The 27,710-nt window shown below is 45.2% G+C and overlaps 1 protein-coding gene across 1 annotated transcript; it reads right to left on the bottom strand.

The window, feature by feature from the left end:
- Positions 1-1,177: 1,177 nt before the first annotated feature.
- On the bottom strand, positions 1,178-27,427 carry LOC149353806 (uncharacterized). Its single transcript, XM_089582835.1, has 4 exons — positions 27,272-27,427; positions 16,579-16,936; positions 10,496-10,801; positions 1,178-2,378 (listed from the first exon to the last, which is right to left on the bottom strand). Exons 1-4 carry the CDS (start codon positions 27,388-27,390, stop codon positions 1,359-1,361), a joined length of 1,803 nt encoding a protein of 600 aa, XP_089438961.1. The 5' UTR covers positions 27,391-27,427; the 3' UTR covers positions 1,178-1,358.
- Between the last annotated feature and the right edge of the window lie 283 nt (positions 27,428-27,710).

Consider the following 27,710-nt stretch of genomic DNA (forward strand, 5'->3'; position numbering starts at 1 on the left):
GCTGTAACCTAATTGCACCTTATAGGTATACATTATTTGTGTTGGAAACTTCGCGCACTGCCACATCGGCAGATCTCGCCCTGATGCCAATAGAACTGTAGCATTAAATTCATTAGGCTCAAAGTGCCAAGCGTATGCATGCACATGCAAAACATTTGCAAACTCAACTGCGTATGCACACTACTGGCTTGCATTTTTGACGCATTTCAGTGTAATACACGTTGTTCCTCATCACGCGTACACTTTGGCAGATTAGTGATTACTTCTTGAATTTTCTTTTTTCGCTTGTTAAAACAAAGGTGTTTTGGGGGTTGGGTGAGAACCTGAAGAGCCTGCCTTTTCACGGAATCATGTGGTTGATCCCGGGTAAAGCAGAAAATTTTGATTGAATTTCCCAGCATGCTTGTACTTTATCGAGTTGTGTGAAACTTGTTTCTGTGCGAGAGTCTACTTCATAATTACCTACCTCCTTAAGACGTCTTCACCGGTGTTTTTTTGAAGTCTGCGGCTTTATTACGACATTTCCTGAAGTCCACAGTGCTGGGATCGAAATTGTCCAAAACAGGCTACACACATTTTGGTGGTTGAACCGCTGTAGAATTAGCAGTATTGCGATCAAAGACCTCACCTGCGATTTTCCTTGGTTTCGTTTTTGCTTTCTTGTCCCCAATTTTGCGCAATTGAACATAAAATATTACGTATTGTTCCATCTTCTTCAACGCTTTAAGTAGATTGAGAGCGTCGAAATACGCCTTTATGTACCGGAACTACAATGCCAATTTACCTAGGGTGGCATCCCAAGCAATGATTTGTTCAGTGGAGTTTCAGTCAATATAGGAAATGTCCATCCACAACGAATGTTTTATAGTACGGCGTGATCATGTACAGGCTTTGTCAAAAGTAAAGGGCCCTAAGTCGCTTGATATGGCTTTTGAAGCATCCGTGGAAGTTCTTATTCTCTGGGGAATCAGAACATGAGTTTCTCTCAGCTTCAAGAAATTTAATAGCCGGCGAAGCATGACAGCCACATAGCACGACCCGTAAGCAAACCCCTTGGGGCCTCTACCTTTGACAAATGCACCACATTTACAATCATATGCGTGTACGCATGGGTGACAGAAAGCTATAAGTTGTAATTTTTGTGCTTAAACAACTGAATATTCACATAAAAATTAGAAACCGTTTGACCAACAAGGTTGGGCTTTAATGCTTTGCAAACAGGAACGAATATCCCATCTAACCGTTTCCGCTGTCTTCTTCGACAAAATGCAAATGCATGTTTAAAGCTCACCTCCGTAAAAAAATACTCTGGAGATTCAAATAATGCGCCGCAGACAGCCTTCAGCGATCACCATTAGTTACTCCCGGTTGCTCTCGGCAAATGGTGCGGGCAGAGGTTGCTCATTCGGAACGACCTCTGAGGGGTTAACATTTTCCACGGGTTGTTCTGGTTGGCTCGGCTGCTGCTGCTGCTCATGTTGCTGTCTCTTCTCCTCTTCTAGAACTTGCTGAAAGAGAGCGTCTTCGGTGCGCAGTGGCAGTATTGCTCGGTCATTGCCTGGTGCGTTTGGTGGGTGTCCTTGAGCGTCGCCGTCTACATAAACCACATTGACTTGCTCTTCTGGGGACGACGGGCGCTGGTTCGCATCTTGAGCGCTCCCTGCCTGCCCAGCGCCCTGTTGCATCAGCTGTTGCATCTGCTGTTCGAGATCTCTTTGAAGCAGCGGATCAATTGGACGTGGAGCAAAGCCTGGGTCAATGATACCTTCAGACCCGGGATACTGCTGCCACGGACCCTGTGGGAACGCAGGCAACGGGTGCCAAACTCCTCTGCGCCTCTGTTCTTCGAGTACCCTCTGGAACAAACGAGCATGCGGGTTCGGCGCGAACCCAGGATCGATAATGCCGGGCGAGTTAGGGTAGAATCCCTGCGGGTATTGGGGGTAATGACCTTGCGGATACTGAGGATAAAATCCTTGAGGGTATTGTGGGTAGGGACCTTGAGGGTATTGAGGATAGGGACCCGGAGGGTACTGAGGGTAGATGCCCTGGGGGTAAAAACCTTGAGGTGGGATTGGGTACGATGGGTATTCCGTCTCGGGCTGCGGTTGCGGGGTTTCGGACGCAGAAGTCGTCTGAACAGTGGGCACCTCAGTTGTGCTCTCCTCAGGATTGAGCGAGGCTGCCGTTGTGGCAGGTTGAGAGCTTTCAGTGCTTGTCTCGACAGAAGCAACGGGAGTTGATTCAGGACTTTGAGGGGTAGTTGGTTCAGCAGTTTCAAAGGTAGTTGGTTCGGCCGGAGCCAATGTAGTGGCAATGGTGTCCTCACTAGTTGGAGTCTCTGGAGGTGTAGGTGTAGCTTGGCGACGATCCCTCTCCTGCAAATAGGAGACACGATTTTTCAGACTGCATGCAACCTGTACGATTTTTTTTTTGCTGTTCTTGCTAACGCTCATTTTAGGGTGGCCCCCTTTTCATTTTTCCAATCTATTCCACAGAAGCTCTTTGGAACTTCCCATTTTAACACAACGCACTCACTCGCTTATACATTATTGTCCTCTTCGCGGTGCAGTAAGGCAGTAGTGGTAGCAGGAAACAAAATTATTTTATCACTACGACGCACCAGCAGAACAATTGCTAGCAATACTAATGTAATGATAACATAACCAGCGATACATTGGTGGTGAGGGGTGGAGGTTGGGAGCTAGTTCCCATTAGCCTCTTCCTACTGCCCTTAAGGATAACATAACTGTGCAGGAACATAACCCGTCTCCGTGTCTGCACTACCACTAACCGTGATGAGCTACCCTGTTCTTTTTTTAATATTTTCCAACATTTAGTCTTTACCGGGCCCCTTCGCATTTCCTGGAATCAGAACAATGCTTTACTAATGAATATATCATGGCAAATAGCACCTATTTTTCTTACATTTATCAGAAAAGATCACTACGTTGACCACAACGGCAGCACAAAGTATGCAGAGCACGAAGGTGTGGTGCAGAAGCACTATGCTCAAGAAACGAAATTCACTACATGAGTGTACCTGGGCGAACCTGTTATCTCCGAAGTGAACTTAACCCTCATCTTCAATTGCTTACAACTGCTCCATCCCAAGAACCGTCTCAGGCTACGTACAGGTGCCTACAAAAGTTTTCGGAACAGGAAAATTGCAACAAAGCCTAATAACTGGGCAGCCTAAGCTTGCAGCCATGAAGAGAAGTGTGTGCTTTGTAGTTCCCAGCTCGACCTGTACAGTGCACCCCTCAGTGCCTCGTTGGGCTTCTAGTCAGCGAGCTTCTTGATGCTTTTCATGATTTCGGCGTTCCAAAAACTTTTGTGGGCACCTTTACAAGACGGAAGACTGCGAACCCTGTACAGTTTTGCACTCTACTGGGTTCGCCAGATGATGACACTCATGTATACCACAGGGTGGTGAGAGTAGCAGTATAGGGGGTCTTATTTTCTCTTCTATACATGTACAGTCGCGGACAAAAGTCTCCGGACCACGTGTTCCTCTAACGAAGCCGATAGCTCTGCTCATAATCGGCGGCTGGAGACCACACTTGTGAAGGTGAAAGCTAATTTTTTGTTCTTTCATCTCCACAAGTGCGGTCTCCAGCCGCTGTCTGATAGTAGAGCTATAAGCTTCGTTTGAGGAACACGTGGTCCGGAGACTTTTGTCCCTGACTGTACATACCATCTGGAGCGACGGCTGTCCAAATTACTAGGCTGCCTGACATATATCCGGAAAGAAACTCCTCCGAATGTAGGAAAAACACTGGTAGGAGATGACGCTCCAAATGTAGCTCTAACAGTATTTTATGTAACATTTTTCACTGATTCAACAAGAATGTACTGGAAAGTTGACGCGGGGAAACCCACTGCGTAGCTCAGTCGGTAGCGCACTGCTCCCGACATGCGGGGGTTGGGGGTTCCGATCCTGCCGGCGGCGTGGTAGTCTTTTCTTCCATTTTCTAAGAAATTCACTTCTGTCTAAACGATTGGTCAACTGTTTTTGCACCCTAAACATCACTACGAAAGCAAAAGTACGTTCCCAAAAGCTTTGCTTGGTTACAATAACTACTGAGTGCTTTAGATTGTTCTTCACAAATTTTATATGGTTACAATTCCGACCAAGCTCGAGCACAAAATAAATATTTACGCAAAACCTCTAACATCACGTACACCTGCCTACACAGCCTTCATTTTCCGTGGCTATTAAACTGCCATTGTTTCTATGCGAGCGGTTGAGAGGCGATAAACTGTCCATAAAAAACACATCATAAGTTACAGGTAACTGCAGAGCATACCACCAAAAAAAAATGTAAATAAGCGCTCCACCACACTTCATTCATTGCATCTTTCCATTCGCTAGCGTGGTGTGCAGAAAATGCCCGTGGTAATGCTTTTTTGACAGTGCTTTCAAAAACGAACACAGCAAGACAAATATATCGTCAATGTGCTGTAAACCAAAGTAATCTAATCGCATGTTTTCCGCAATTCCTTCCTAGTATCTGCTGTTGAAAGCATCATCGCTATTGCATCACTACAAAGTATTCTTTCCGGACGCTGGAAATCCACGTGCCAGCCGTAAACGTTGTACATAAACCATCATAAATGATCAGTGAAAGACTGCCAAGGAAAAAAAATTGGGAGCATTCGGAAGGGCGCATGCTTATTTCAATAAATTGTTAAGCCGCAAGTAATCGACTTCCGGTTGGGGAGCAGGATAAAGGGGGAAATCGACAACCAGTTATTCCATAAGTGGGGTTGGAATTTTCGTTTGAGGGCGACAGCACTACTTCAATAGCCTCAAACTGACGAAACGCCAGTGACGGAGGCCTTGAGCAGCTGCTCCGTTAACAAGTGGAACCGACCCCCCCCCCCCCCCTTCGCTCCCTGGGCCTATGTACTCATTTTCTCCCTCACACCTGTGCCATGCGTTGAAGCCAACCTAACTAAAGCCTCGCGGCAGTCCTCCTGGGGTACTTCGCTGCCGAACTCGTTGCGCAAGCCAGCTGAACCTTAATTTTAACGAGGCTGTTAAATACACACTTAACTGGTAACAGGGTTAGACATCTTATGATAGGCACTTGGTTAGTTGAAAATCACCGTCCGATGCGGCTTCGATGAAAAGCACGTTAGGCCTGGAAACGCCTAGTCAGCGGTGGGCTGCCAACACGCCGGTGTGCGGCACGTCGCTGCAGAAGTAGCGCATCACTAACGTCGGTACCCTGTATTCTTGCTTCAAGGTTGCTGATAAGCTTATCTACTGCCACTTTTTGGTACACCAAAACTTTGATATGCTGAACTAATTCGTGATCTCCTTTTGAATTCGACATATTCGGGTTCGATTGAAGTAGCAAGAATTTAGAACGCTGGCCTTTCGACGCCAGTCAGAATGCTTCTCATAAAAATCGGTCAAGGCCACTGTGTACATCATTTCAGTTTCTAATTTTTTTCTGCGCTTCGAAAACGTTGTTCAGACTTCGACTCAGACCCATCGTGAGAGGGAAATTTATTCTGCGTGTGAAGAAAGAAGCACTCGCCAAGGTCATTGAAGGAAAATAAAACTTAAGAAACATAGGCGTTTTGGCGTCGGTTGGAGCGCCTTGTTAACAACGAGACGAAAATAGACGGGAAATCGCCAGTGTAGGAAAAACGCAGCGTACAGAGCCTATGGCAGTCTCTCCGCGTCCTGTTTACCGCTTCGCTTGTCGTTAGTATGCGGAGGGACTCTCGGAGCAGGCGCCGCCACTTCCTCAAGGTCCTTATCCAGCGAACAAGAAACCGTATCACGACTAGCGTTTACAGGAGACCCACCCACGCGGGGTATATCCGAATTTTGTATCGGCACGCCCGACCAGACAGAAACGATCAGCTGCCTCGGCACTTTTAAATCGGGCCTTAAAGCTTTGCTCAAGCCTCGGAAAAAAAATGGAATGGACACTTAAGCTCCACCTTAAGGGTATGGCGCGATATCCTAGTAGGTTACGCTTTACATCCTGAGCATTTGACACCTTTGAACCCCGTTTCTGCAATTTTTTCATTTCTAAAACTAATCAATCAATTACAATGATTTCATTAACTCGTCATCGCTTATCACAAACCAGTCAATCACCAATCGCTAGAACCAAAAATTACCGTGATGCGACTTTTTCACGCAGCCCCCGATTATTTCTACACCGGCGGCTTTTCGACCAAACTACTTGTATACGTTATCGCATAATAACTCGTGAAATCAGATGCAAAAAAAAGACCCTCAGTGAAAACGGACACGCGCTTAAAATTCACCGTTCCCAAGAACGACGCGCTGCAGCTCTTCTAGCCGGAGCAAGCAGAACTAAATATAACAAGCGTGCAGCCGTCCCCTATGCCCATGGTGTCAGCGACACTTATTCAGGGTATGAGCTAACTATGACGTCTAAGTGGCCAATGTTCCTTCTAGCAAACTCAAAGGCCCCTTGCTACGTGTGAAGGACCCGCTAGAGAAGACAAGCTACTTTGGCGTCGTCTACGAAATTCCTTGCAAAGAATGCGGGGCAGCCAACATAGGCAGACAGCGTTTCAAGGACCATCAGCGTGGCGTCATGAACGGAAAAGTGGCCTCTAACGCCCCAAGTGAGCACCATCAATGCACTGGTCACTTGACTGACTGAGATTCCGCGCGCATACTTGAAATATATATATATATATATATATATATATATATATATATATATATATATATATATATATATATATATATATATATATATATATATATATATATATATATATATATATTTGCACGCCTGCTCGAGGAGTCCCTTTACATACAAACGAGAACCGAAGCAATAAGCAGGGCGCGGGACTATCTACCCGAGATATACATGCGCTTTGTACGCCACGTTTCTCTTATAAATGCAACAGCCCATCAGTTTTTGTCTCATTGGGAACAGGGCGCCCGTACCTGCGTCGAAATATCAATGTTTTGTACTGTTTTTTTTTTTTAAGTGACGTTGGGGAGAGCTTCTTTCTTCACTTGCAGAATGTTTTTCTTATCTTTTATGGGGGTTTAAGCTCCCAAAACAACTCAGGCTATGAGGGACGCCGTAGTGGAGGGCTCCGGAAATTTCTACCACTTGGGGTTCTTTAACGTCCACTGACATCGCACATCCCGTGGGGAATGTAAAAAAAAAACGTTAATTTATATATTTTGTTAATCTTTCTTTACGGCCAACTTAACACCACGCCTAAGGTGCCTGTAAAAAGTCCCTAATGCGATACATGCTTAATGCATTCAAATATCATCATCATCACTAGCAGCACAAAGCACCAGGAGAAAGGCCTCTCTCATATCTCTCAATTAACCCTGCCCTGTGTCAGCCGCGGCCAGCTTGTCCCCGCAAACTTTTTATTCACATCCGTACACCTTACCCTCTGGCTTTTGGGCAACCCTACGCTATGCTTGCCTTCTCTTGGAATCCAGTCCGTCACCCTTAACGACCAGCAGTTATCTTGCCTTCGCATTACGTGCCCTGCCCAAGCCCATTTCGTCCCCTCGATTTCGACTAGGATGTCATGAATCCACGCTTGTTGCCTCACCCACTCTGCCTGCTTGCGTTCTTTTAGCGTTACACCTATCATTTTTCTTTCCGTAGCTCACTGCGTTGTCCTTAACTTAAGCTGAACCCTATTCGTTAGCCTTCACGTTTCTTCCCGATAGGTGAGTACCGGTAAGCTACAGCTGTTGTATACTTTTCTCTTGAGGGATATTTTGCAAATATCAGCATGCCGCTTACAGGCCGGTGCTGAATTAAGGTCTTCACTGACGTAGCGTCAGACAAGGCATTTATAAAAAAAAACTGGTACCTTACATACGGTGGAACAAACTGAAACTGTACAGTCGGTGCTCACCTAGAACAAGTGAGTGTATTATTTGCTCCTTACTGATGCGACAATTTACTTACAAATAATTCATTAGCGTTTCACCTGTAGCAAGTGCGTGAACTTTCATTTTAGGTGGGAACAGAGCACTTCAAGAGACACTGAGGAAAATTGAAGTTGGCCTGCATCGATACCACTCTCACAGAAAGCGCAACTTTTATAAGTTATAGGAGAATAAAAGTTATAACAGAATAAAAACATTTTAGGCGGCATAGCAAACCTCACACCTAAACGAAAAACACGGAATAACCGCAGTACTGAACTGTGGGAAATACCTCGAGCACGCAATACTATGGATACCAGATGCTACGTAATATGCTCCCGTCACATCTAAACAAACGAGTTGTTTCATAGCCCCAATACTGTTTTTTTTTGCAAATATATCATAGCCGCAATAATTCCACCTTCTACCTTTTTCTGTATTGCACCGTACATTGTATACTTCATTCAACACTCTACTAATCTTTTAATTGTTTTGCTTATGTCCTGATTTTGTGCCACATCCTCCCATGTCTGATGCGTTGTGTTTGTATCCTAGTTTTGTTGCCAATGCCGTGATTTTTAGGGGCCGTGAACCCCGTCAAGCCCAGCTAGAGGCTTTTCGTTCACGGTCCTCAGCATCTGTAATGTTGATGTTGCAATAAAAAATGATGATGATGATGATGATGATGATGATGAGATCAAAAAACTAAATAGAGGTAATCATAGAGAAATAGAGGTGGATGCCAGAGGGTATGCTAGATAGACGTTCATTCAAAACACTGGTACTGGAGTCTGTTACTGCGTGGACGTCACGTTTAGAATTTGTCTCTGCAGCTGAGAAAACGTCTATATATACAGAAAAAAGCCGTAGGATTGCCTTCCACTTAAAAACACATTTGCATAAAACTGGCCTCCGTTTCCGCTTTAAAAACAGAAAGAACCATAAATGGTGCTACTCCGATATGCATACGACCTTTCGGTACAGACTTTTATTTTTTCGTGCACAATAAAAAGTGTAAAATACCATGAAATATTACAAACCTGACAGTTCATGCACGTTGATCGCGAATTCGAATGAGGGCTAGCAGACCGCGGATGTCATCAACCCTCAAGTGCTTTACACGCCAGCCATGCTGTATACATGTATAGCGCTCTAAGACTCCTTGAAAAGAACTGTGTACATAGCAAATTTTGACTATTTTCTACATATGCTACACCTAGCACTGATTTTTTTGTTTTAGGCGAATTTAGCATCCATGATATCACAAAAAGGTCGTCGTCTTTTTTTTTACGCCAGGTAACGAACGCGGTAAATCAAATTGCCCAAATCAGCTTGGTAGCACGTTCTCCGCCATTTTAAAGCAGAAGGATTCAGGCAGTGATATTAATATAATTTTTTTTATTGCTTGTTGTACATCTTCGAAACAGAAACTGATTCCATGACCGCTTGGGAGTATAGTTAAGAAATCCTGACATTTTGATGTTAAAATTTCCATACACTGTGACACTTTGTAAGAAATTTTGTACACGCGTACAAAATGTAAATGTTGGCGTTTTGCTTTGGAAAATGAAACAATTGGCTTTCATGATCCCCGATTATACTATTTACGCAGGAAGCGTTTTGTTTGTAATCGAAATAATGGGCGTCGCCTAAGAGGGCTTAACCTTCGCTGCTACCGCTCACATTTTTAATTTCGCGCGCTTTCTCCAGATGACGCAAAACGCTTTCAGAACAATACAACCATACATGAAATTCACGCAGATATAACACAGGTCAAGCTGTCACCTCAAAAATGCTCGAGTAACAAATTGAAAAAGAAAGGGGGTAAGGAAGGCAGGTACGTTACTTCTGGAATTATAGTTCCATTTGAATGCATTGCGACAAACAAGTGTTCGTTGACTACCAACAGGTATTTGACAAACTACCCTATGGTACCTTGTTGTACAGGGAGCTGCAAGTTAACGCAGAGGCAGGCTATTCGCTGCTAGCTTACCCATACAGTCAGTCAGCTCAATTGCCACAGAAAGTTGAACTGCCTGATTACTTGTTCGCTATCACAAAATTTTCCATGCTGTTGTAGTACCACGTGCTTCTCTCGAGTTCACATTATCTCTTTTGGAAGTATACTGAAAGTCGAAGCAGTTGCTTCCTTTGTAAAGTTTAAACCCTTCTTAGGGCCTAACTACAAAACTCCTCAAACTGGTTCTTCAGGTTGACGTTTAAGTACACTCCGTGTAAGCACAAAATTGAAACACTCATGTTCAGGAGTGTTCTGTTCTGCGTAATTTATTCTTTAGTTAGAAAAAAAAAGTCACACCCTGTTTCAAAGTGGCTCCCTTCTAAATCACTAAAAAAATAAAGTCAAAGGGCGCACTGAACGCATAGCTAGCGCCGAGTTCAGTGCCTCCTTTGTTCTCATCTTTAAGTTCTTTCGGAAATGAACAAACTGTACGAAACAAAACTTTTCTCTCTAACTTTGATAAAGCCTCCCTCCGGCGTGGTGAATCAGTCGCACAGTCAAGAGCTGTGTGGCAAATGAACATCTTGAGAACACTAAAGGCCCTTGTCTTCAGTTCGTCTTACCTGCTCGCCATTCTCGTCGCCTTCCACCGCCTTGGGAACAGGCACGCCGACCGGAACAAGCTCCGGCTGGGTCTGGGCGCCTGGTCGTCCGTCCTCGAGGTTGGCCGCCGAGCGGCCGAGGAACTTTCCGAAAAAGTCCGAGGTAGCGCCGTCTTCTTGTGGCGCTGGTCGTAGCTGGGCGTCCTCTGAGTAGCCTGGCACAGAAATGGCCTCGGGAAAACTCTCAGGCTTCTCAGCGCTTCGCGGCGGTATGTAGTTGGCGCCATCGTCGTCATCGTCGTCGTCGTCCACCGAACGTCTGGCCCGCTGCGACAGAGTGCAAGTTAGGCATTTGTTTCTTCAAGATTAAAAAAAAAAGCAAGGCTTAAATTATCAGTGAAGTCATCTTTGACCTGTTGAGCCAGGCTTTTTCGTGTCTTTGAGTTAGTTTTGTAATAAAGCGGATCCACGGTAGCGAGAAGGAAGGAAGGAAGGAAGGCTAGATTCTTAGCAACGCGAAGCGAAATGAACAAAGATCAAGGGAAAGCCTCAGCGGCTTGAAGCTGTCCCTTTATCCTTGTTGAAAGAAAGCATATTTGAGAGCGTTGCTTCATGCTGTACAATGTGACACTTGGTGAACAGGAAAGTCGCAAGAACCTTTGGGTTATTCCACATGTCGTCTAATGAATGTAACACCAGATTTTGCTTTGATGCCAAGCAAAATATCTTAAATAAAGCGTTTTCGTCAGTATGCGGAAAGGCTAGGCTGTTTTTGCTATGCTTCTCTGCCTTCGTCCTAACTTTTTATTGCGCTAAGTTGTTCTAAATATCAACGATCAATTCACCTAGAAAAATGCTTTTCCTAGACAAGGCTATTTGTCTTCTTGTCTCAAAATTGCAAGGTACATTCGGTGGGATTCGGACACGAAAACGCAATAAAATTATATTTCCTGCCGATCGTTTTATGCAGCCTTTTATTTTTCTGATCTACCTACCTACTATACTGACTCTCCGTATTGTTTTGATTGTCCCGTTTTTTATTATTCGTAGATAATTGTGTGGCTAAAAATCACCCTGCACTAGACCGAATACAAGGGAAGTCGCTAAGCGCCAAAGTGCGCCCTGTATGCCCTACCTGCCTTCGTCGCCTAATTTTGCTGTTCTTTGCTTACAATCTAATCATTGCAGTGACGCTGGGGCTATAAGATGAGGACATTCCTTTCAGTATATCCGAATTCTGCGGTCAATCTAGACCTAAATCTTGACACTGATCAGCGATTTGCCCATGCCAGAGTCACAGACACATTCAAAACGCATTCACAGCCAACTCCAAAATGCTTTCACAGCCAAAAATTCGCGTTTTGAATTTAAGAAGTGTGCTTCTAATGCAGATTTCAGTGCCGTATTAATCCGAGAAGTGCGTGCTTCACCTCTGCGGCTTCCGAGAAACTGGTCAAGCGTTTTTATCTTATAATGAAGTACACATATTCATAAAATAATCTCAATGTGTCTAATAAGTAAGCGCTGCCACTCAAGAGTTGTTTCATATCATTCGTTGTTAGCAGTAACAATTCTTTTCAAACGCTGGCTTATGTTTTGTGTAATTAAAATGTGCCACATGTGGAATCTCATGCACTCTGTGCGTCGGCAGTTCTAGATTGTCTGTTTAAATGGTTAAGTATGAAAGGCAAACACCGTCCGGAACGCACGTCAAAGTTATATGAAAACTTCCCTAACTTTTCTGTCTGATGGGTGTTAAGCAGAAAAAAAAACTTCACCACAATATTGGCCCCCAGCGCGATTAGAAGCAGTGGCGGCGCAAACATTTTTTCAATGAGCCGAACCAGAAGTGGAGAAGTATATATGACACATCGCAGTAAGTATGGAGTCATGAAGTGAACAAAACAGAATCTACTTTCTCACAGCTTCGCTATGTTGTAGTCACATCGAAACTGTTCCTCGTATGTTTTCGCAGGGCCTCACAGAATTGGTTTCATGAACCATTTTGCTTGCGCGAACAAAAATGCTCCTCTCATATGAGACCTCATCCTGCTTGGCCTCTTTCGTAACTTCGCTTCGTGACTTCCAACATCTGTAGTCATCTAACAAGGCGTCGCCATTTCCGGCTTGCTGAATCCTCATATACGAAAGGCTTGAGGGTCAGTAAAAAATTCATGCTGAGTGGAGCTGTTAACATGGGCGCATTTCGTGGCAGCGAGCCAATCTATTCTGTCCCACCATGTTTTCTGTACCACCATGTTGTCTTCCCGAAGGACTTGATTAATGGCCGAAGCTTAGCCGCAAGCGAGTCAGCTTTGAAGCACATAGATCGTGGCTTTTAAATGCCGATCAAGCAAGAAGCGGTGGTGAACACTTAATCACAGCACATCTTTTATAATGTGTTTAATTGGCTAATTATAGCGTTCTGCTTTTTAAGGATCGGAGTGCTTTCGAACAGCTAATCTTTCTGCGAACAAAACAAGTCTGAACAGAAAGCACTCGAAGCATAAGGAGTCTGAAAAGAAATTGGTGAAAATTTAATGCAATTCACACGAAGCGATGGGAACGCGCGGACATGTAGTGGGAACCAAGGACATGGACCTATAATATCTAAGCCCCTTGAAGGTAGCGAGTCAACACTAACTGCCATGAGCACGTGAGAGGAAGATCACAGCGGTCTGAATGTTCACCACAGCGCAGCATCATTTGCGCTAAAAACGTGGTGCAAATTGTCCCACAAAGCAAACTTTCTTTGAAATGCCAAAGCAACAAATATGTAGGTATGCGTGTTACCTACACATTGCCTTCATTGGCAAACGCTTGCTGAAATGCGGTTGGAAAAAGTGTTCCCGCGCTTGTGCAACAGCCGAGAGGGGCGCAGCCTATAAAGCACACCACCATCGCTCCATCAGGTGGACGCCGAAAAAGCAATAGAAATCTCGCTCGGTGTCTGGGCTGGTTCAAGATATCCCCGAATCGCTGAATTTTTTATTTTTTTCGCAGAATTACGCAGCCTTCCTCTTGCCATTAATGGATTTAAAGGTAAGGCGGTGGCTGCCATCAAGGATTCCTAACACTCACATGGACCTTCGTTGTTTTGTATCCAGCCTAGTTCGCATAGCTGTTAGGGCCTGCAGTAAACTAGTAAACCAGCATAGGCTGTAAACATCTCTGATAGTGGTAATTAGCGTTCATTGGAACATGAGAATAAAATTTTCCCAACAGATGTAGAAACAGGCTCGTACGCAAATCTGCGTTTTACGGGACAGCAAAAAGTCACCGAAAGGCCACCGTTGCAGCGAAATTCGCTTAAAAAATTGGTGCTCGTTGGTATGGAAACATGAGGTGAGGCAGCCGTTGGCTTTCAAGGCTGACGGTGCGTGGCAGAGTAGTATGGTTTTCCGAAAGCCTTTCCAGGGGCTTCGCGTGCGGGCTTTAATATCAGCCGAAGCGGTTCAACCGCGCATTCACGTGCTACGGGGCTGCGTCCCCGCACCGTCCGGCTGGTCTGGCCGCCACGTAAAGAAAGCGCTCGACCAGAGAGAGTTACAGAGCTGGGATTATCCGTGGCAGCAAGTAGAAACCGGCCCCCATGCGAAGGCTATAAAACAGCGCAGGTATCTCTAACACAAATACGGTGAAGCACGAACGAACGCCGCTTTACGTGCAGCGCTTGCACGCTGCCGAGGAACGAGATAATTCAATAGCTTGCGTTCTTGAAAAGACCTGCTCGGCTGCGTTGTCATCCTATTGTAGACGCGGTTGGACGCTGGTAAGATTTCACAACAGTGGCTTCGACTATAGAGGCGTGGCAGAGAGTGTTTCCAAGAGGAAACGTTTTGTGCTTTGCCGCCATGAGTTTCCTAGGAGACGAAATATAACAGTATGTCTCCTTGGGAAAGGAAGACTGGGTCATCGGTTAAGGCTGAGTTAGAGCTCACTAACGACGGCAGATGCCCACGCACACTCAGTGACCATCTGTTTCTGAAGCTGTTTCGATCGTATCGCGCATTTGTGATGATTCCGATAAACCATACGAAGCAAGCATTCTGTACCAAATAACATTTTCATGATCGTTTTCTGTTAAGAATAAACATGCTGTGAAGCTTGTTTTTACTTTGTCGTTGCCGCTTGAGTACTCTCTCAGTTTCAGTGTTTCAGGTGACGTCAGCAATAACGTCTGCACTTTGAATTTATATTTTTATTTCACAAAATTCTGGGTATCAGGTAAAGATACCAGCTGTGAGGTGGCACTTAAAAACCTCCCTAAAAATATTTATTTATTTATTGTTCATTTATTGAAAATACCTACAGCGCCCATGAGGCATTATTGTAGGGGGGATATTAATATATACAACAACACATGCAAAGAAGATATTGGGAAACATGTCAGCAAGGATAACACAACATATTAAAAGAAGACTAAATGAGTTTACAAGTAGTATGAGTGATGGCACAGCGCTGGTAAACGCACGAGACCTGGAAGAAATACAACAGATTATCGCATCAACAGCACTTTCGAAATCAGGTGCCCAAACCACATCATTCGGAAGCTTATTCCAGTCCAGGAATGTGTTAGGGAAAAATGAATACTTAAATACATTAATGCGGCATTGATAACTATTAATATTTTTCGTGTTATCTAGTCTCTCCCAAATGTAATATGGCTGCTTTAGATAAGTGTTTTTATTAATACCTTAAAAATATCTTAAAATGTGACAAATTACAGCCTTAAACCATTCAGCGGCCTTTATTATATTTATTGCGAGAAAACCAAGCAAAAACACAAACTTATAGGTCTTGGAGAGGAAATGTAAGAGAGCTTAACTGACACTTCTAAAGGACAGTCTTCGTGCATTCAATGCGAACTTAATCTGCACTAGCACCGAATTTCCTCCACCTAAGATATTCTCATTTTTCTCTTCAATTTTTTTAATTATCGTGTTAGCGTTTCATTTGTTCCTGATAGAGCATCCCACTAGATATATGTCTGTCTTTCTATGAACCACTTTATACCTGAGGAGGAAGTTGGTACAAGTTGCAGCTCTGGTCACCATTATTTATATGATGACCGACCTCAGAAGTCTTCAGCGTGCTGTACTTGGACAATTCCGCGTTGTTTTCTTCCTCAACGAAGAACGGTCATTTTCAGGATAGCAGAAATGTTGGATATTACTTTACCGTATATACGCATGAACGTATTGGGCTTCTCAAACGGTGCCCCATGCTTGTAAAAGCCATATACTCAAAAATAATTCAAGCAAATTATTTCGTCCTAATGCTTGGGGGCTATCACGTGACTGCGTGAGAGGGCATGAAAGTCTACGGGGTTTAGAAAGTAAACTGCATCACTTGGATGAAGAAGCACGCGAACCGGATTTGACGGGGTCTGCTCCAACAAATGCTCCTGAAAGCGAATAATTACGTCGGTTACTTCTTCAATTTTTTATCTTTCTGAAGTTATTATGGATAAAACCCACTTGTTTTTTCCAACGTAAGTAAACAATCAAGCATTGGCTTCTTGCCCAAGTATATTCTATAAACGGGAATTAAGAGTCCTTGACTCGTTCTCAATCGTTTTCTGGGGTTTTTCTTTTTGTTTGCTAGCTTTCCTTTTCGTCTTCCTGCCATGACGTGCATTTCTAATTCTTTCCATAACCACAAATCACGACATATTCCTTGCAGTTGGACCTGCTCTTTCAAGCCTGTCGATGATAGCGCATAATAATATTTTAAATCTTAAGCAATTTTTCCTTTTGACAAACTGCGAAAGTTTTTGTCTATCTCAGACCTATGTTCCTCGTCAATGAATGGAACCCTCAAAAACGTTTTCAGCTGCTGCTGCTGCTGCTGCATATCACTACACGGGCGACGTATTATTTATGAGCGGAAGTTTATACACACGCATGCTCCTCATATCAATGCCGTACATCTGCGCACAATGTGTCACCTAACATACCCGCGTCATTTCACAACAAGCAGGATTTCAGTGCCCCTTACATTGTGCACCTACTCGTTGTGCCACTTCTTTTACTGTGCGTTGGACCCATTGCCGCCCAAAGGAAATCAAACACTCTTCAAGAGCCCGCCAATCTCGAGCTCACCTGTGCGGGTGCCTCGCCGCCCGCGGAAGTGGCGTTGCCGGTGTCGTTCAGCTTCACGAGCATTTTCTCGATCTCTGCGATGTCCGAAACAGTGAGCACGTCGGTCGAGTTCTGGGGAAACCTGATTCGTGTGTGGTAATCTGGGGCAAATCCGGGGTCCACCTGCCCTGAGCCTGGGAACGTCGACGGCGGAATCAGGGGCGGCTGCCACGATGAGTTAGCGGCGCCCTCGTCGCTCCGTCGCCAGATGATAACGTCGCCATCGGGGAAGTCGTTCGGCAACGGAGTGGTGACGTTCTCAATGGCAGCCGCGACCGCCAGCCGCAGCGCGGTTATCGGCAGGATCATCGCCGGTGTCCTGCGTCGGAAAAGAAAAAAATTGCAGTCCATAATAGACTCGAGATGCAAAACTGAGCTTCATTTTAAGATGGCGTGTGTGCACAAAGGCGCGTCTGTGATACGATCAACCAACGGCTAGAGACCGCCGCAACGGTGTTCGCCCCCTCCCCCCTTAGAGGGTAGATAAGAGTGAACCTCGCACACAAATATATCTACGCAAGCGCTATCCATAGCTATCATGGCCCTTGTACCGCGAGGCTTGCTTGTCGTTTGAATGGAGCAACCTCGTCGTCACCAAATCGATGTGCCGTCTGGTGAGGCAGGATAGTATTTAAAGGGTAGGCTGTACAGGTGTAGCTATCATAGCTTCCCACCAGGCCGTTGAAAGGAGAGAAGTTCGGGAGTTTCTTCCTCTTTAATTTTTTTTACTGCGCCAGCACTAAAACTCTCAATCTCAGATTTCGCCGGCGTTTGTCTGTCCGAAGCCTCTCTCCGTGACCTTGAGGCTGCATAGGAAGAGCAAGGTGGGTCTCGCAAGCCCCACCGGTGGCAGCCCTTTGTCACAGCAGGACAGTGGTATGCGCATCGCTTGACTGCTGCACCACTGCTCCAGGACTACCAGCAATCAATGAATGTAATGAAGAGAGTGACAACTTCTGCATATATGGGCATTAACTGATTAAAGCTATCGGGTCATACCCTGAAGGCGGAGCTTATGTCCACTTTCGACGATCTTTGTCTGAATCCTGCTTGACCTACAAAACTGAGCCTCGAACCGAAGCTCAATTGAAAACCGAAGTGCTACTGCACCCAATTCGCATTTGGCTTATTGGACAGCCCGGCCGCCTTTGGCCGGGCTGTCTGCGCCGTTCCTCAACCCTCGACTCTACCATAAGTGCCTCATAAGGGCCTCTGTGTTGCCTCGACAGGCGAAAACCATTAACCATTACATGCGGCACAGCACTGCTGGAAGAAGAGAAAAGAACTGGTTCTGAACACACTAGCACTACTTACCTGTAATACATCGTACAGTAAGAGCGCGAGCACTTTAGAATCTCACGCTTATTTCTGGGTACTCACGTAGGAGATAACAATTGCGTCAAAAGTAAACTGGATACCATTCTATTGCTTGCCACGTGGCACTGAACCGTAATGAAAATGCTGCTGTTTTGTTTGGTCAAACGTGAGCGCATTGTTTTGCTGTCTTATTTTTTTAGCGTTTCTCAAGCGTTACATACATCGGCTGAAGTAAACTTTTTTTTTACCTTGGAGAGACATTTAAATAACATGTGTACCGTTTCACTCGAACAGAACAGTAAACTAGCCCGCGAAGAGGAGACTCGCCAATAGTCAGAGCAGGCAGTTTTAGTCAACAACAAGGAACAAGGGGCAACGCAGGCGATACTAGAGCACTACAATATAGCGCGACTAATGCATGAAGCTCACGCGCTAACCTTCGAACGGATACCATAGCTCAAGCTGCTTATGAACAGGCATGAAATCTGTAGCATCAGTGATGGGGTAAATGGGTAACAGGCAATTATCTACTGAAATTTTGGGGCTCTCAATGCAATGGATGGGAAGTACACTCTGAGACATTTAACTGTAAAAATTCTGTAAACCCAAGAACATTATTGCTGTGCGAGCAGTGAAAAACGTTCTGGAGAACGATGCTTGATATATATTTGTAATGCTGTTTCACAGTTATGATTCGCACACTATGATAACATTACAATAACAGCATGAGCATAAGGGTCCATTTTCAACGTAACCAAATGTTTACGATGCTACATGTACCAGCATTTTTTTATATTTTTAACTGCACCCTAACGTTCGATTGTAACAAGTAACATGGAACTTGTACAACCATTTAATAACATTATACTGACTTTTGGTGCTTCCAGTGTCTAAAGGCGTCAAGGCAATGCAGATTCTGGGCTGAAAAGCCACCGCACTCATAGGCGACAAAAAGTCCACAGAGAGGCAAAGTGTGCCTGCATATTTCCGCTAGGGCTCCGATCATTGTACTTTTTTTGTCAAAACGAGCCTCTGTTTAGCTTTGCTCCCTAACTTCGCTGCGACCACTGTGGCCAAAGCACAAAATGCCACTGTATGTTTTTGTGATATAGTGCGTTAAACGCCCGAAGTTTGAATGTTCCTTCCTTTATTCCTTGATCGCCAAGCCAGATGTTTGAAGCATTTTTATAAGGCAAACTTGGCAATCTATATATTCATAAAAAAATTTTTATAGCGGTGCGCAAGCGATACATTTCGACCCTACGAACATGAAGCGCGCAACCGGAAAATTTTCATCGTTGAATTGCTGTCCACTTGAGCACCGCGCGCCCTCTCGTAGAGCGGAAAGCAACCAAGAAAATTTTCATCGCCAGAGGGAGCGGTGCGACAACCTAGCACGATGATAACGTGCACGGGGCGCCGAACCGGTCAATTTTATGGGAAGACAGCCTTTCCCTGTTTCCGGTCTTCGCGACGCAAACAAAAAGGCCACCTTTCCTGTGCGATAGCCCCCTGCTGGGAGAACCAATTTTTCTGACGCCGCTACCGCATGATTTCAGAACTGTAGTGGGAGATAACTTTCGATCGGAAGCGTCATTTTTCGCCGAATGGATCATGGTGAGAAGATATGGTTGCGGTAGAAGTGTTTTGCGAACCACAGATTATCTCATTTTCAGTTAAGCATCTCTGAGTTCATGATTTTGTTCACAGCGCAACCAGAACGGGAAAGACGAAAGAGTGACACAAACAAGCGCTCACTATCAACTAGTTGTTATTAAAGAACGAAAGGCGTATATATACAAATATTAAAACACTTCTCAAGAACACAGAAGTTATCTGGAAGGCACGTGGGAGTATAGATACCTCAGTTCCCTCCCAGATAAAGCAATGGAAGGGCTGCTGATACACAGAGTGCCTTTTTTGGTGAATATGAAAGGCCTCCATTATCTCGCGTGTGATTTTACCGCTGTGTCGGAACAGGATGCGCGTGTTCTTATAATCAGGTGCGCATTTGCACTCCTTGCATGGAAACGTAGACTGGGCAAGGGGGTCACGTTTTGCTCTCCTTTCTGCGTGATCTTTCACATGCTTGCATTGGCAGTTCCTGCAGTACGTGGGCCCCTGTGTTGGTATCATGAATACTTACCAACTCGCCCAAATTTTCGCCTTGCTGAAACTTGTGAGTTGACTACAAGAGATTGAGGGTGCAGATGCTGAAATAATTCTGGTTTTTACAAGTATCACATCCGTTTTGTCTGGTTCTCCTAAGCACATTCCACCGTGCACCAATTAGGTGTGGCAGTGAAGCAAAAACTCCTATGCTAAATGCTTTACAGACTGAAACTACTACTGAAACTCTTTAGACACAATCTGAGAAATGTGTTTTTGTTTAGGCACGCTTTCTATGAAGCTTTTGGGAACAATTTTTCTCCTTCCCGAAAAGGAAGAAGAAAGTGCTGGGCTGGAAGAGAGCTTCTGTGGAAATGCGTAGGAAGATAATATTCCAGCCATCGATAATGGAGGCCAGAGAGGCGCAATTACCTCTTCCGAGTTGTTCACTTCATCTTTTCGCGTGCTTTCAAAGTGCTCCGTGTCGAAATACCGTAGCTTGTCGTTTCCAGTAGAACAACTCTGGCGCAGTGAGCACCATTTTAAAGACCGGGGCAGGGGTCCCGCGTTTTTCACCGCAATAGCAGTACCAGTGCCACTTTGGAAATATGCCGGCGTCGTCCGTCTGAGGTCTCGGTGAGTGAAGCCTCCACTTCCCAGAAGCATCACCCACCAGCCACTTTCTCACCGCACCCCCGTAGCAAAAAAGCGCTTTCAAGTTTCAAGTGCTCCTTTATTCCGAGCCTATCAACTGTGATCGGGCTGTCGAGTCTTGAGATTAAAAGTGGCAGGGGTTTAACGCAGTTAAACCGAGTACAGATGTGAAAGCAGGGGACACTTAAACTCCGCCTTAAGAGCTTTAGTGGGTTAATCCCTATATATGCTGAATTGGTCACTCTCTATTTAACATTCATAGATCGTGGCGAGTCCTCACACCACTACCAGTGCTGTGGCGCAGCGGTTAAGCGATGCGCCGCTGCACTGACAGGTGGCTGCTTTTATCACATCTACCGGGACTGTGTGACCCATGTTGCTCTTCCCGAGCAACCTCTCGCGACCAATCATTAAGTGCCACCTGCAACGGTGGTCAGTTTGTGGTGACGCCACAATGTTACGTGACCTAGATGCCGCGACGCCTTCGTGCCATTGGCTACAGCTGGCGCGACGCTCCAGCGAACATACCCGAGCTTCCTCCCTTTGACTGAAGCTTGCGCGGCGCGCCTCCTAACTTACCCGAGCTTCTTCCCATTGATTGCAGCTTGCGCGACACTCCTACGATCTAACGCGATCTTACCCTAGTAACTCGGATAAGCTTGGGTTACTTCGGAGCACAATACAAGACAGGATTCTTGCTCGTGGTTTGACAAGACACTGCGCAAGACAATATTCTTGCTGGGGTTGGTACGTCTGGAATAGTGCTTTCACACTAATACAGCCGGGACAAGTATAGAATGGCGATGATCATAAAAGAACCCCAACTTAAAAGCGCTGCATGACTAGTCGGTAAAGGAGCGCTGACCCATGCTGCGGTCCAGGTCCTGAACTCTGTGCCATTCTCCACTGAAGCGATTTTCTGACCTCGAGAGAACAGTTCCATGGAAAGATTTCTCAACTTCTTGAAGGTACGATTGCTTTTCCTTTGCAAGCTTGCTAGTTTCACAATTTCTTCGTCATACTTCTTACCTATGGCGTGGCTGAAACTTGTCGAAGAGAAATATTGGGCGCAAAATTGCGGGTTCCTTCTGGCATTGTTCTCCTTCGGCTGTGCCCAACCGCAAAGGTGTATATCAGACATGACGCAGCAGCGCGGGGTTTTCGACACCACTGGAATGCTGTCCCTACTTCCTGGCTTCGACGCCTGCGAGATTTCCCTCGTCAAAAGTCATAAAAGTCGAAGAATCGCCGCCCACCGTATCGTCAGATTATGCTCGCCGAGTGCGTGTCACTTCCCGCTGAGTCATTTGGAAGCTGCATCAGTGTGCTCGTAGTTGGGCTTCTGAGAAGTCCCCCGCCCGCTGGTGTTGACAATTCCGCGCTCGTGTCGCTTTCCAGTGTTGCAATGGGCTTGGAAGGAAATGATCGAGCCAGTTGTGATTGCCGAGTGCAGTACACGTCACACAAAGCCTGCTACATTCGATAGTCGGGGGTGGGTCTCGCCAGTTGTGTAATTTAACGCCAACATTTAAAGTTGAGCCTCAGCGGAGCCTCAGCTATGAGCTCAGCAGTCAGATGTATATATAAGCGCCACAGTCGCCCGTACATAAAACTGATCGGGGAGTGTTAGGGCGCCCATTACAGAACTCAGTTCCATAAAGTTTAAAAACGACGCAAGTTAAAGACACATTTCAGAGATGGTTAAACCAGGAGATGGTCCCGTTAAATAATCGACGCAAAACATCGAAATTACTGAATTAAACGGTCATGATATACGTCAGCATATGAAGGAAGCCAACAGACATCGAAACTCCGCCCCCACCCCTCTTGCCTCATGAAACACAGAGGAAAATTTTATTTTTCATTTTAGGGGTTGACCATTGGGAGATTAGTGATGTAATTATTTTTTACCTGAAGGATAAGTGATTAGAAAGTAGAGGATCAGACAACCACATGGTGCTGGTGGAATCCAAATCCACAACAGGCGCATTTCGCACACGGTATTCTACGAATTGAGCTACGGCGGCGGCGGTCCGTTCTTGTACTTTCGAGTGTACTTGCGTTGTGTATAGCCTAACCTTGAGAGCGTTCACCAGCGCCACCCACAACCACTGTGGCGGACGTTCAACGTCCTGTCATACCGCAATTGCCACGTGGAACGGGATCGAATGGTGAGAGTGGGAGCATGGCGAGAACCCTCTTAGGCTACCTATGGAATCAAGAATGCCAGGACCGAGGTCCTGGTTATCCAAGCAATGAAGGAATGCTTGGTTATCTAGCCTTTCACTTGGCCGGTTTTTTATTACTTTTTTTTTTCTCTGCATGGCATATTTTTGAGCTGCTTATATTGTTACGCGGTAGAAACGGCGCCCAAAGAGTTCGGCAGTGCTTCCGTGACATCTGCCAGGCAGTTTCCATCGCCGATCAAGCCACTTTCTAAAGACGCGCTACCAGCGGATGCTCAAAAGCTCGGATACACATCCATGACGCATTGTGCAATAAATTTACTCTCAGCAGTCCGCAGAGAGCTCGTCTTTTCATTCTAGGCAGCTTTCGCTTGCGGCTTTCATTACAATGCACCGTTTTCAATTTCTTTTTGAAGGGCTGTCGGCCGCCGAACACTTCAGTTTCGCTGAAGTAAGAACAGAAAACAATAAAACGCAAGACAAGCAAGCGTACAGCTGGCCGAGCGTAGCAGACGCCGTGCCATTGGCTCCTGCGCGAACTACGCTGATTGCTGGGGGTAGCCTCTGATAGACCAATGTCGAGGCGAGGAGTCATGCGGCGAGAAATTGGAACTTTTACATTTTGATAATTATTCGTCTGCGCGAAGAAGTGAGCTAGTGCGCGAGTTTATGTGATAAAGAAACAAGCTTTCCGCTGAGTCGAAGATAGCACCGCTCGGTCGACCCATCGCAAAGATACATACGTCTTTTTCGACACCATCGAGCACCACCACGGTTGATAAAACAGTTTTTGAAGTGCTTCTCGGTAGATGATGGCGATGAAATTTATAGAGAGAATAGCAACAAGACATACGGGCATGCACTGCGAGTTTTCGAAAAGCAATTTTTTGGGCCATTTTTCGCGATATAAAATCTGCGTCGCTCATTCAACGCCGGTCTGTTTCACTAGCCTGGCGTTCCTCTCGCTTTCCCGCGTATTCATCTGAGGGCTAAGAACAAGGTATTGTAAAAATAGAAAAATAAATTGTTTGCGACCAAATCCGAATGCCGTAATGTCACTGCATCGTATTCAGTTGCTCATATATTCTCCGCCCTTTAAGAAGAACGGGATCCGGTTTTCAAAACCAAGCAACCAGTAGGCATGCCCTCTTTCTTTGGAGCTAGCACTCACTCGCTTTACTGCTATAAAAAAATGGTGTCAAAAGCAAGTGCAAACTTCTACTAATTAAGCTAATACTTTAACAGAGCTCAGTAAAAGCAAAAAACGGTACGTGGTGTGCTTCACTCAACAGTGAAATGTTTTACTCCGTACTCTCCTTACCTCATGTAAAGAGCCCAACTTCTTCACTTCTGCGCTATTATTTTCAATGTTTTATTTTGCGTTTCGTTGCAGAGTTAAAAAAACACAGGCAAGGCTTTTCTGCTCACGTATTTCCACATTTTGCTGCTGACAGAGGCTCATGTCAGGGCCTGCGTTCGAAACACCCCCACAGTTGGTGTGAGTGCAATAGCCAGATAATGAATGAGCATTTTGTGCATAAATTCTCGGGCACATAAGTTCTTCACAGAATAAACTCTGTTTTTTTTTTTTTGCTGGTAGCTCCATGGCCGTAGCCAAAATGCCAATGAGTCTTTTAAAGAACCAAGTCGTCTGAGAGCGCAAAAAAGAGAATGCTTTCTTTAAGAAGTATATATCCAAAATACCGCTTTAGAGGCAGCGCTTCCGATCAGTGATGGCACGATGTCGTAGTTAACGTCCTGAGGGCATGCGGAATAGAGCTAGGGTCCTTAATCATGATATTGTTAAGGGAAGTGAACAGTTGTCGAATATAGTATACTGGCAAAGATGACAAGAAGCTTAAAAACTGACCACATGGAGCCTGTCTACTAAAGAGACGTTTCTGCGTATGCCGCTTCAGGCGAAAAGCTAAATAAATAATGGTTTTGCCTTCCACCTTTATTGTCTCGAAATGCAATTTTATTATTACATTTGAAGAGTTACTAGAAAACCTTTAAAAAACCGGCTAATTTTTTTACAGCTTTGTTTACACGGAATTGCAAATTTACGGATCGACAATGGCACACATCTCCGCATCAGTTACTTCCAAAAGAGGCGTATTCTATAAAGAATAAACAAGCGGCATGCAAATTATGGTTTTGGAAAAAATCACAAAGCTATGATTTCGCTGAAACTGTAATTCTAGTTAGTAGAGTTTAAAAATACAAAACAGCGAAAAAATGAAACAAGCTCAAGTGAGCTATTTGCAGTAATAGCTACGGAAACTGGCGATAGCTATGCCTCAAAATACGTTGCAATTATATAGCCTACATTGTGCCCTTGAAAAATCTTCATTTCGTGTTTAACGCGCTCTGTCCTGGGGGGTGCATTTTTTATTGCGCTGTCGGTCATTTTTCTTCAAGATTAGTTCAATGCTAAGTGCCTCATATTATTGATTTTTTCAGGCCACCGGTCATTCTCAAGAAGCGACAGTATGCCACCAGGTTTTAGAAGAATGACGCGAGAAACTTTCGGCCGGCAATTGTGATTCATTAGTTAAGACAATGCGCAAAAAGCACTTCGCTGCCGCGCAAGTACCGTCAGGAGCAGGACCGATTCATACCACACGAGTTCGGATTAAAATCCATCGTACACCAGCTTTTTTTTGCGTTTTCGATAACCAGGAGCGCGATGGATCGAAACGAGGAAACTCGCATTCCAGCAGATCAAAATGGTCCCCATTTCTTCTGTCTGTACACTAGCAACTACCGCCCCGTGGCGGTATCTCGAAGCTCGAGTGGTATACGCAACTATTATGACAGACATTGCATCTCGATTTCAGCTCATTGAGATACATATGCTGACTTACTCATGCTGTCGTAAGTTTCACACAGAACCGTAGTATTTTTTGCGTCTCTAGACTTCGCCGAAAAGATAACAGAGGAAAGAAAAGGTTGCAGAATCATCTCCCCGAGATTATGCAACCTTATCAGTGTATGTCTCTGAGATTGGTTTAAATTATCCGCGAAGCACTTCAAATAACATGTTACAAAAGAGAAGATTGTCAACAAGCGACACAGAGAGTACTAACGACCACTGATGTCCAGAGAGAAGCGTCGGAAAATAAAAACGAACATAATACTATCAGAAAGTGTGTCTCAATTTCTGTGCGATTCGAGAGGCTTTATTCTTTGAGGCGCTGAGATTACGATGTCACCCGTGGGAAATGCGTACGGGGCATTTCTCCTCTCTCACCGACACCCGTTTATTCATGCGATCAGTCTCATCTCCCGACCGGCTCATGCTCCTAAATAATTCTGCCATGTTTCACTTGCTGCTTTCGCCAGACAACGATGCGTTATTTTAATCGGCATTCTTCCTGCACTTCAGAAATAAACTCGTGTCTAAAGTTCTCTCAGGTCCTGAGGTGTTCAAAAATACGCCGCTTATATGTTCTTCCTTTATAGCCGCCTTTAAAGCCCTTTCGGAGCCTATTTTTTTACCACCACACGCACTGGCTGATGTGTGTGTAAGTTGCGGAGAAGGGCACCTGGCCGGAAGTGTTGAGAAACGCCAAAGTCCAGAAGAAAGAAAATTCCCTCGTCTTCAGATCATGGAGTCAGGAGGTGATAGTTCAACTCCGATGGTGTTACACAGGCTTAGGGCGCCTTTCAACTGTAGTATATGCATGTCTTGGTTTCGAGGAAATATCAGGTTTTTTTATGGTGTCCTTGCTAAAACAAATTCCATGGCCGACAGCACTCCGAAGACTTGGTACGGCCAGCAATTCGCAGCATACGTACTCCCGCGCAAAAATATCTATCATGACCACCTGCTTGCTCTGCACTCGGCGGAGGGTGTGCTAAACGACGCCGAAGCCTTTACAGTTTCGTACAACTCAGCATTAGCGCAAAGTATTTTCAACGAGCCTTCACAGCGCAATCTGTGATTGTTGTCTACGCTTGATGGCACGTACGTCGGCATGTAGGCCCAAATTTTCGCTTTCTTTTGTATTCATCTTTTATTCGTCTCGATATACCTAACGTCAACCGAAGTGCGAAATTAATGTAATAAATCATAGGGTCGTTTTTATGGAGCTATCTTCCCCCTGCCCTCTTCCGCTTTCTTTTCTCGACCAGTTGCCCGAGAACGGCAGAAAACACTCAGTTCGAACGGTTATACTCCGTTTCCTTCTCCAATAAGCAAATTAGAAAAAATACAACTCGCGCAAATACGCGTGCGAACAGCGATACCTCTGCCTACACGTACGCAACGTTGCGAGTGATGCTATCTGTTATATCAACAAGCCTGGCTCTTGGCTTCGAAGAAGTGCACTTTCCTTAATGCAACGCACGGCACACAAGGACTAACACGGATGCGTGAAACTCACCTTACGCTCCGCTCTGGTGGATCCGCTTTCTCAGCAAAGAACTTGCATGCGAGGTCCCGAGGGCGCTTCCTTTGTACTCTCTGGCTGACGAACAAAAAACGCAGTCTAGGGGCCGACATCCGTTTTGACGCCTTTGCGATGACGTCGCTATCGCAGCGGAGCACGCCTCTCCCGACGGCGACCGCTAGCGCACTCAACGCCTGTACCGCGCTGATTGGGGAGCGCAGCAGCAATTCTAATTGGAGCAGATTGCAGGCTAGCGACTCAGAAGTGTCGGAGGGTTCGCGATCGCCATGCGTAGCACTACCGGATACTTGTAGCTTGTTTCCCAAAACAACACAATGGTTGCGGTCAGCACTAGCTTCTTTTAAGGCGAAAGCCTTTAATGCCTCATACTGTCGTGACCAAAGAATGTTAGAAAGTGCGTCCGTGTTTCGGC

The sequence above is a fragment of the Amblyomma mixtum genome, chromosome 3, assembly GCF_055824585.1.
Source record: "Amblyomma mixtum isolate Tamu chromosome 3, ASM5582458v1, whole genome shotgun sequence".
Taxonomy (NCBI): domain Eukaryota; kingdom Metazoa; phylum Arthropoda; class Arachnida; order Ixodida; family Ixodidae; genus Amblyomma; species Amblyomma mixtum.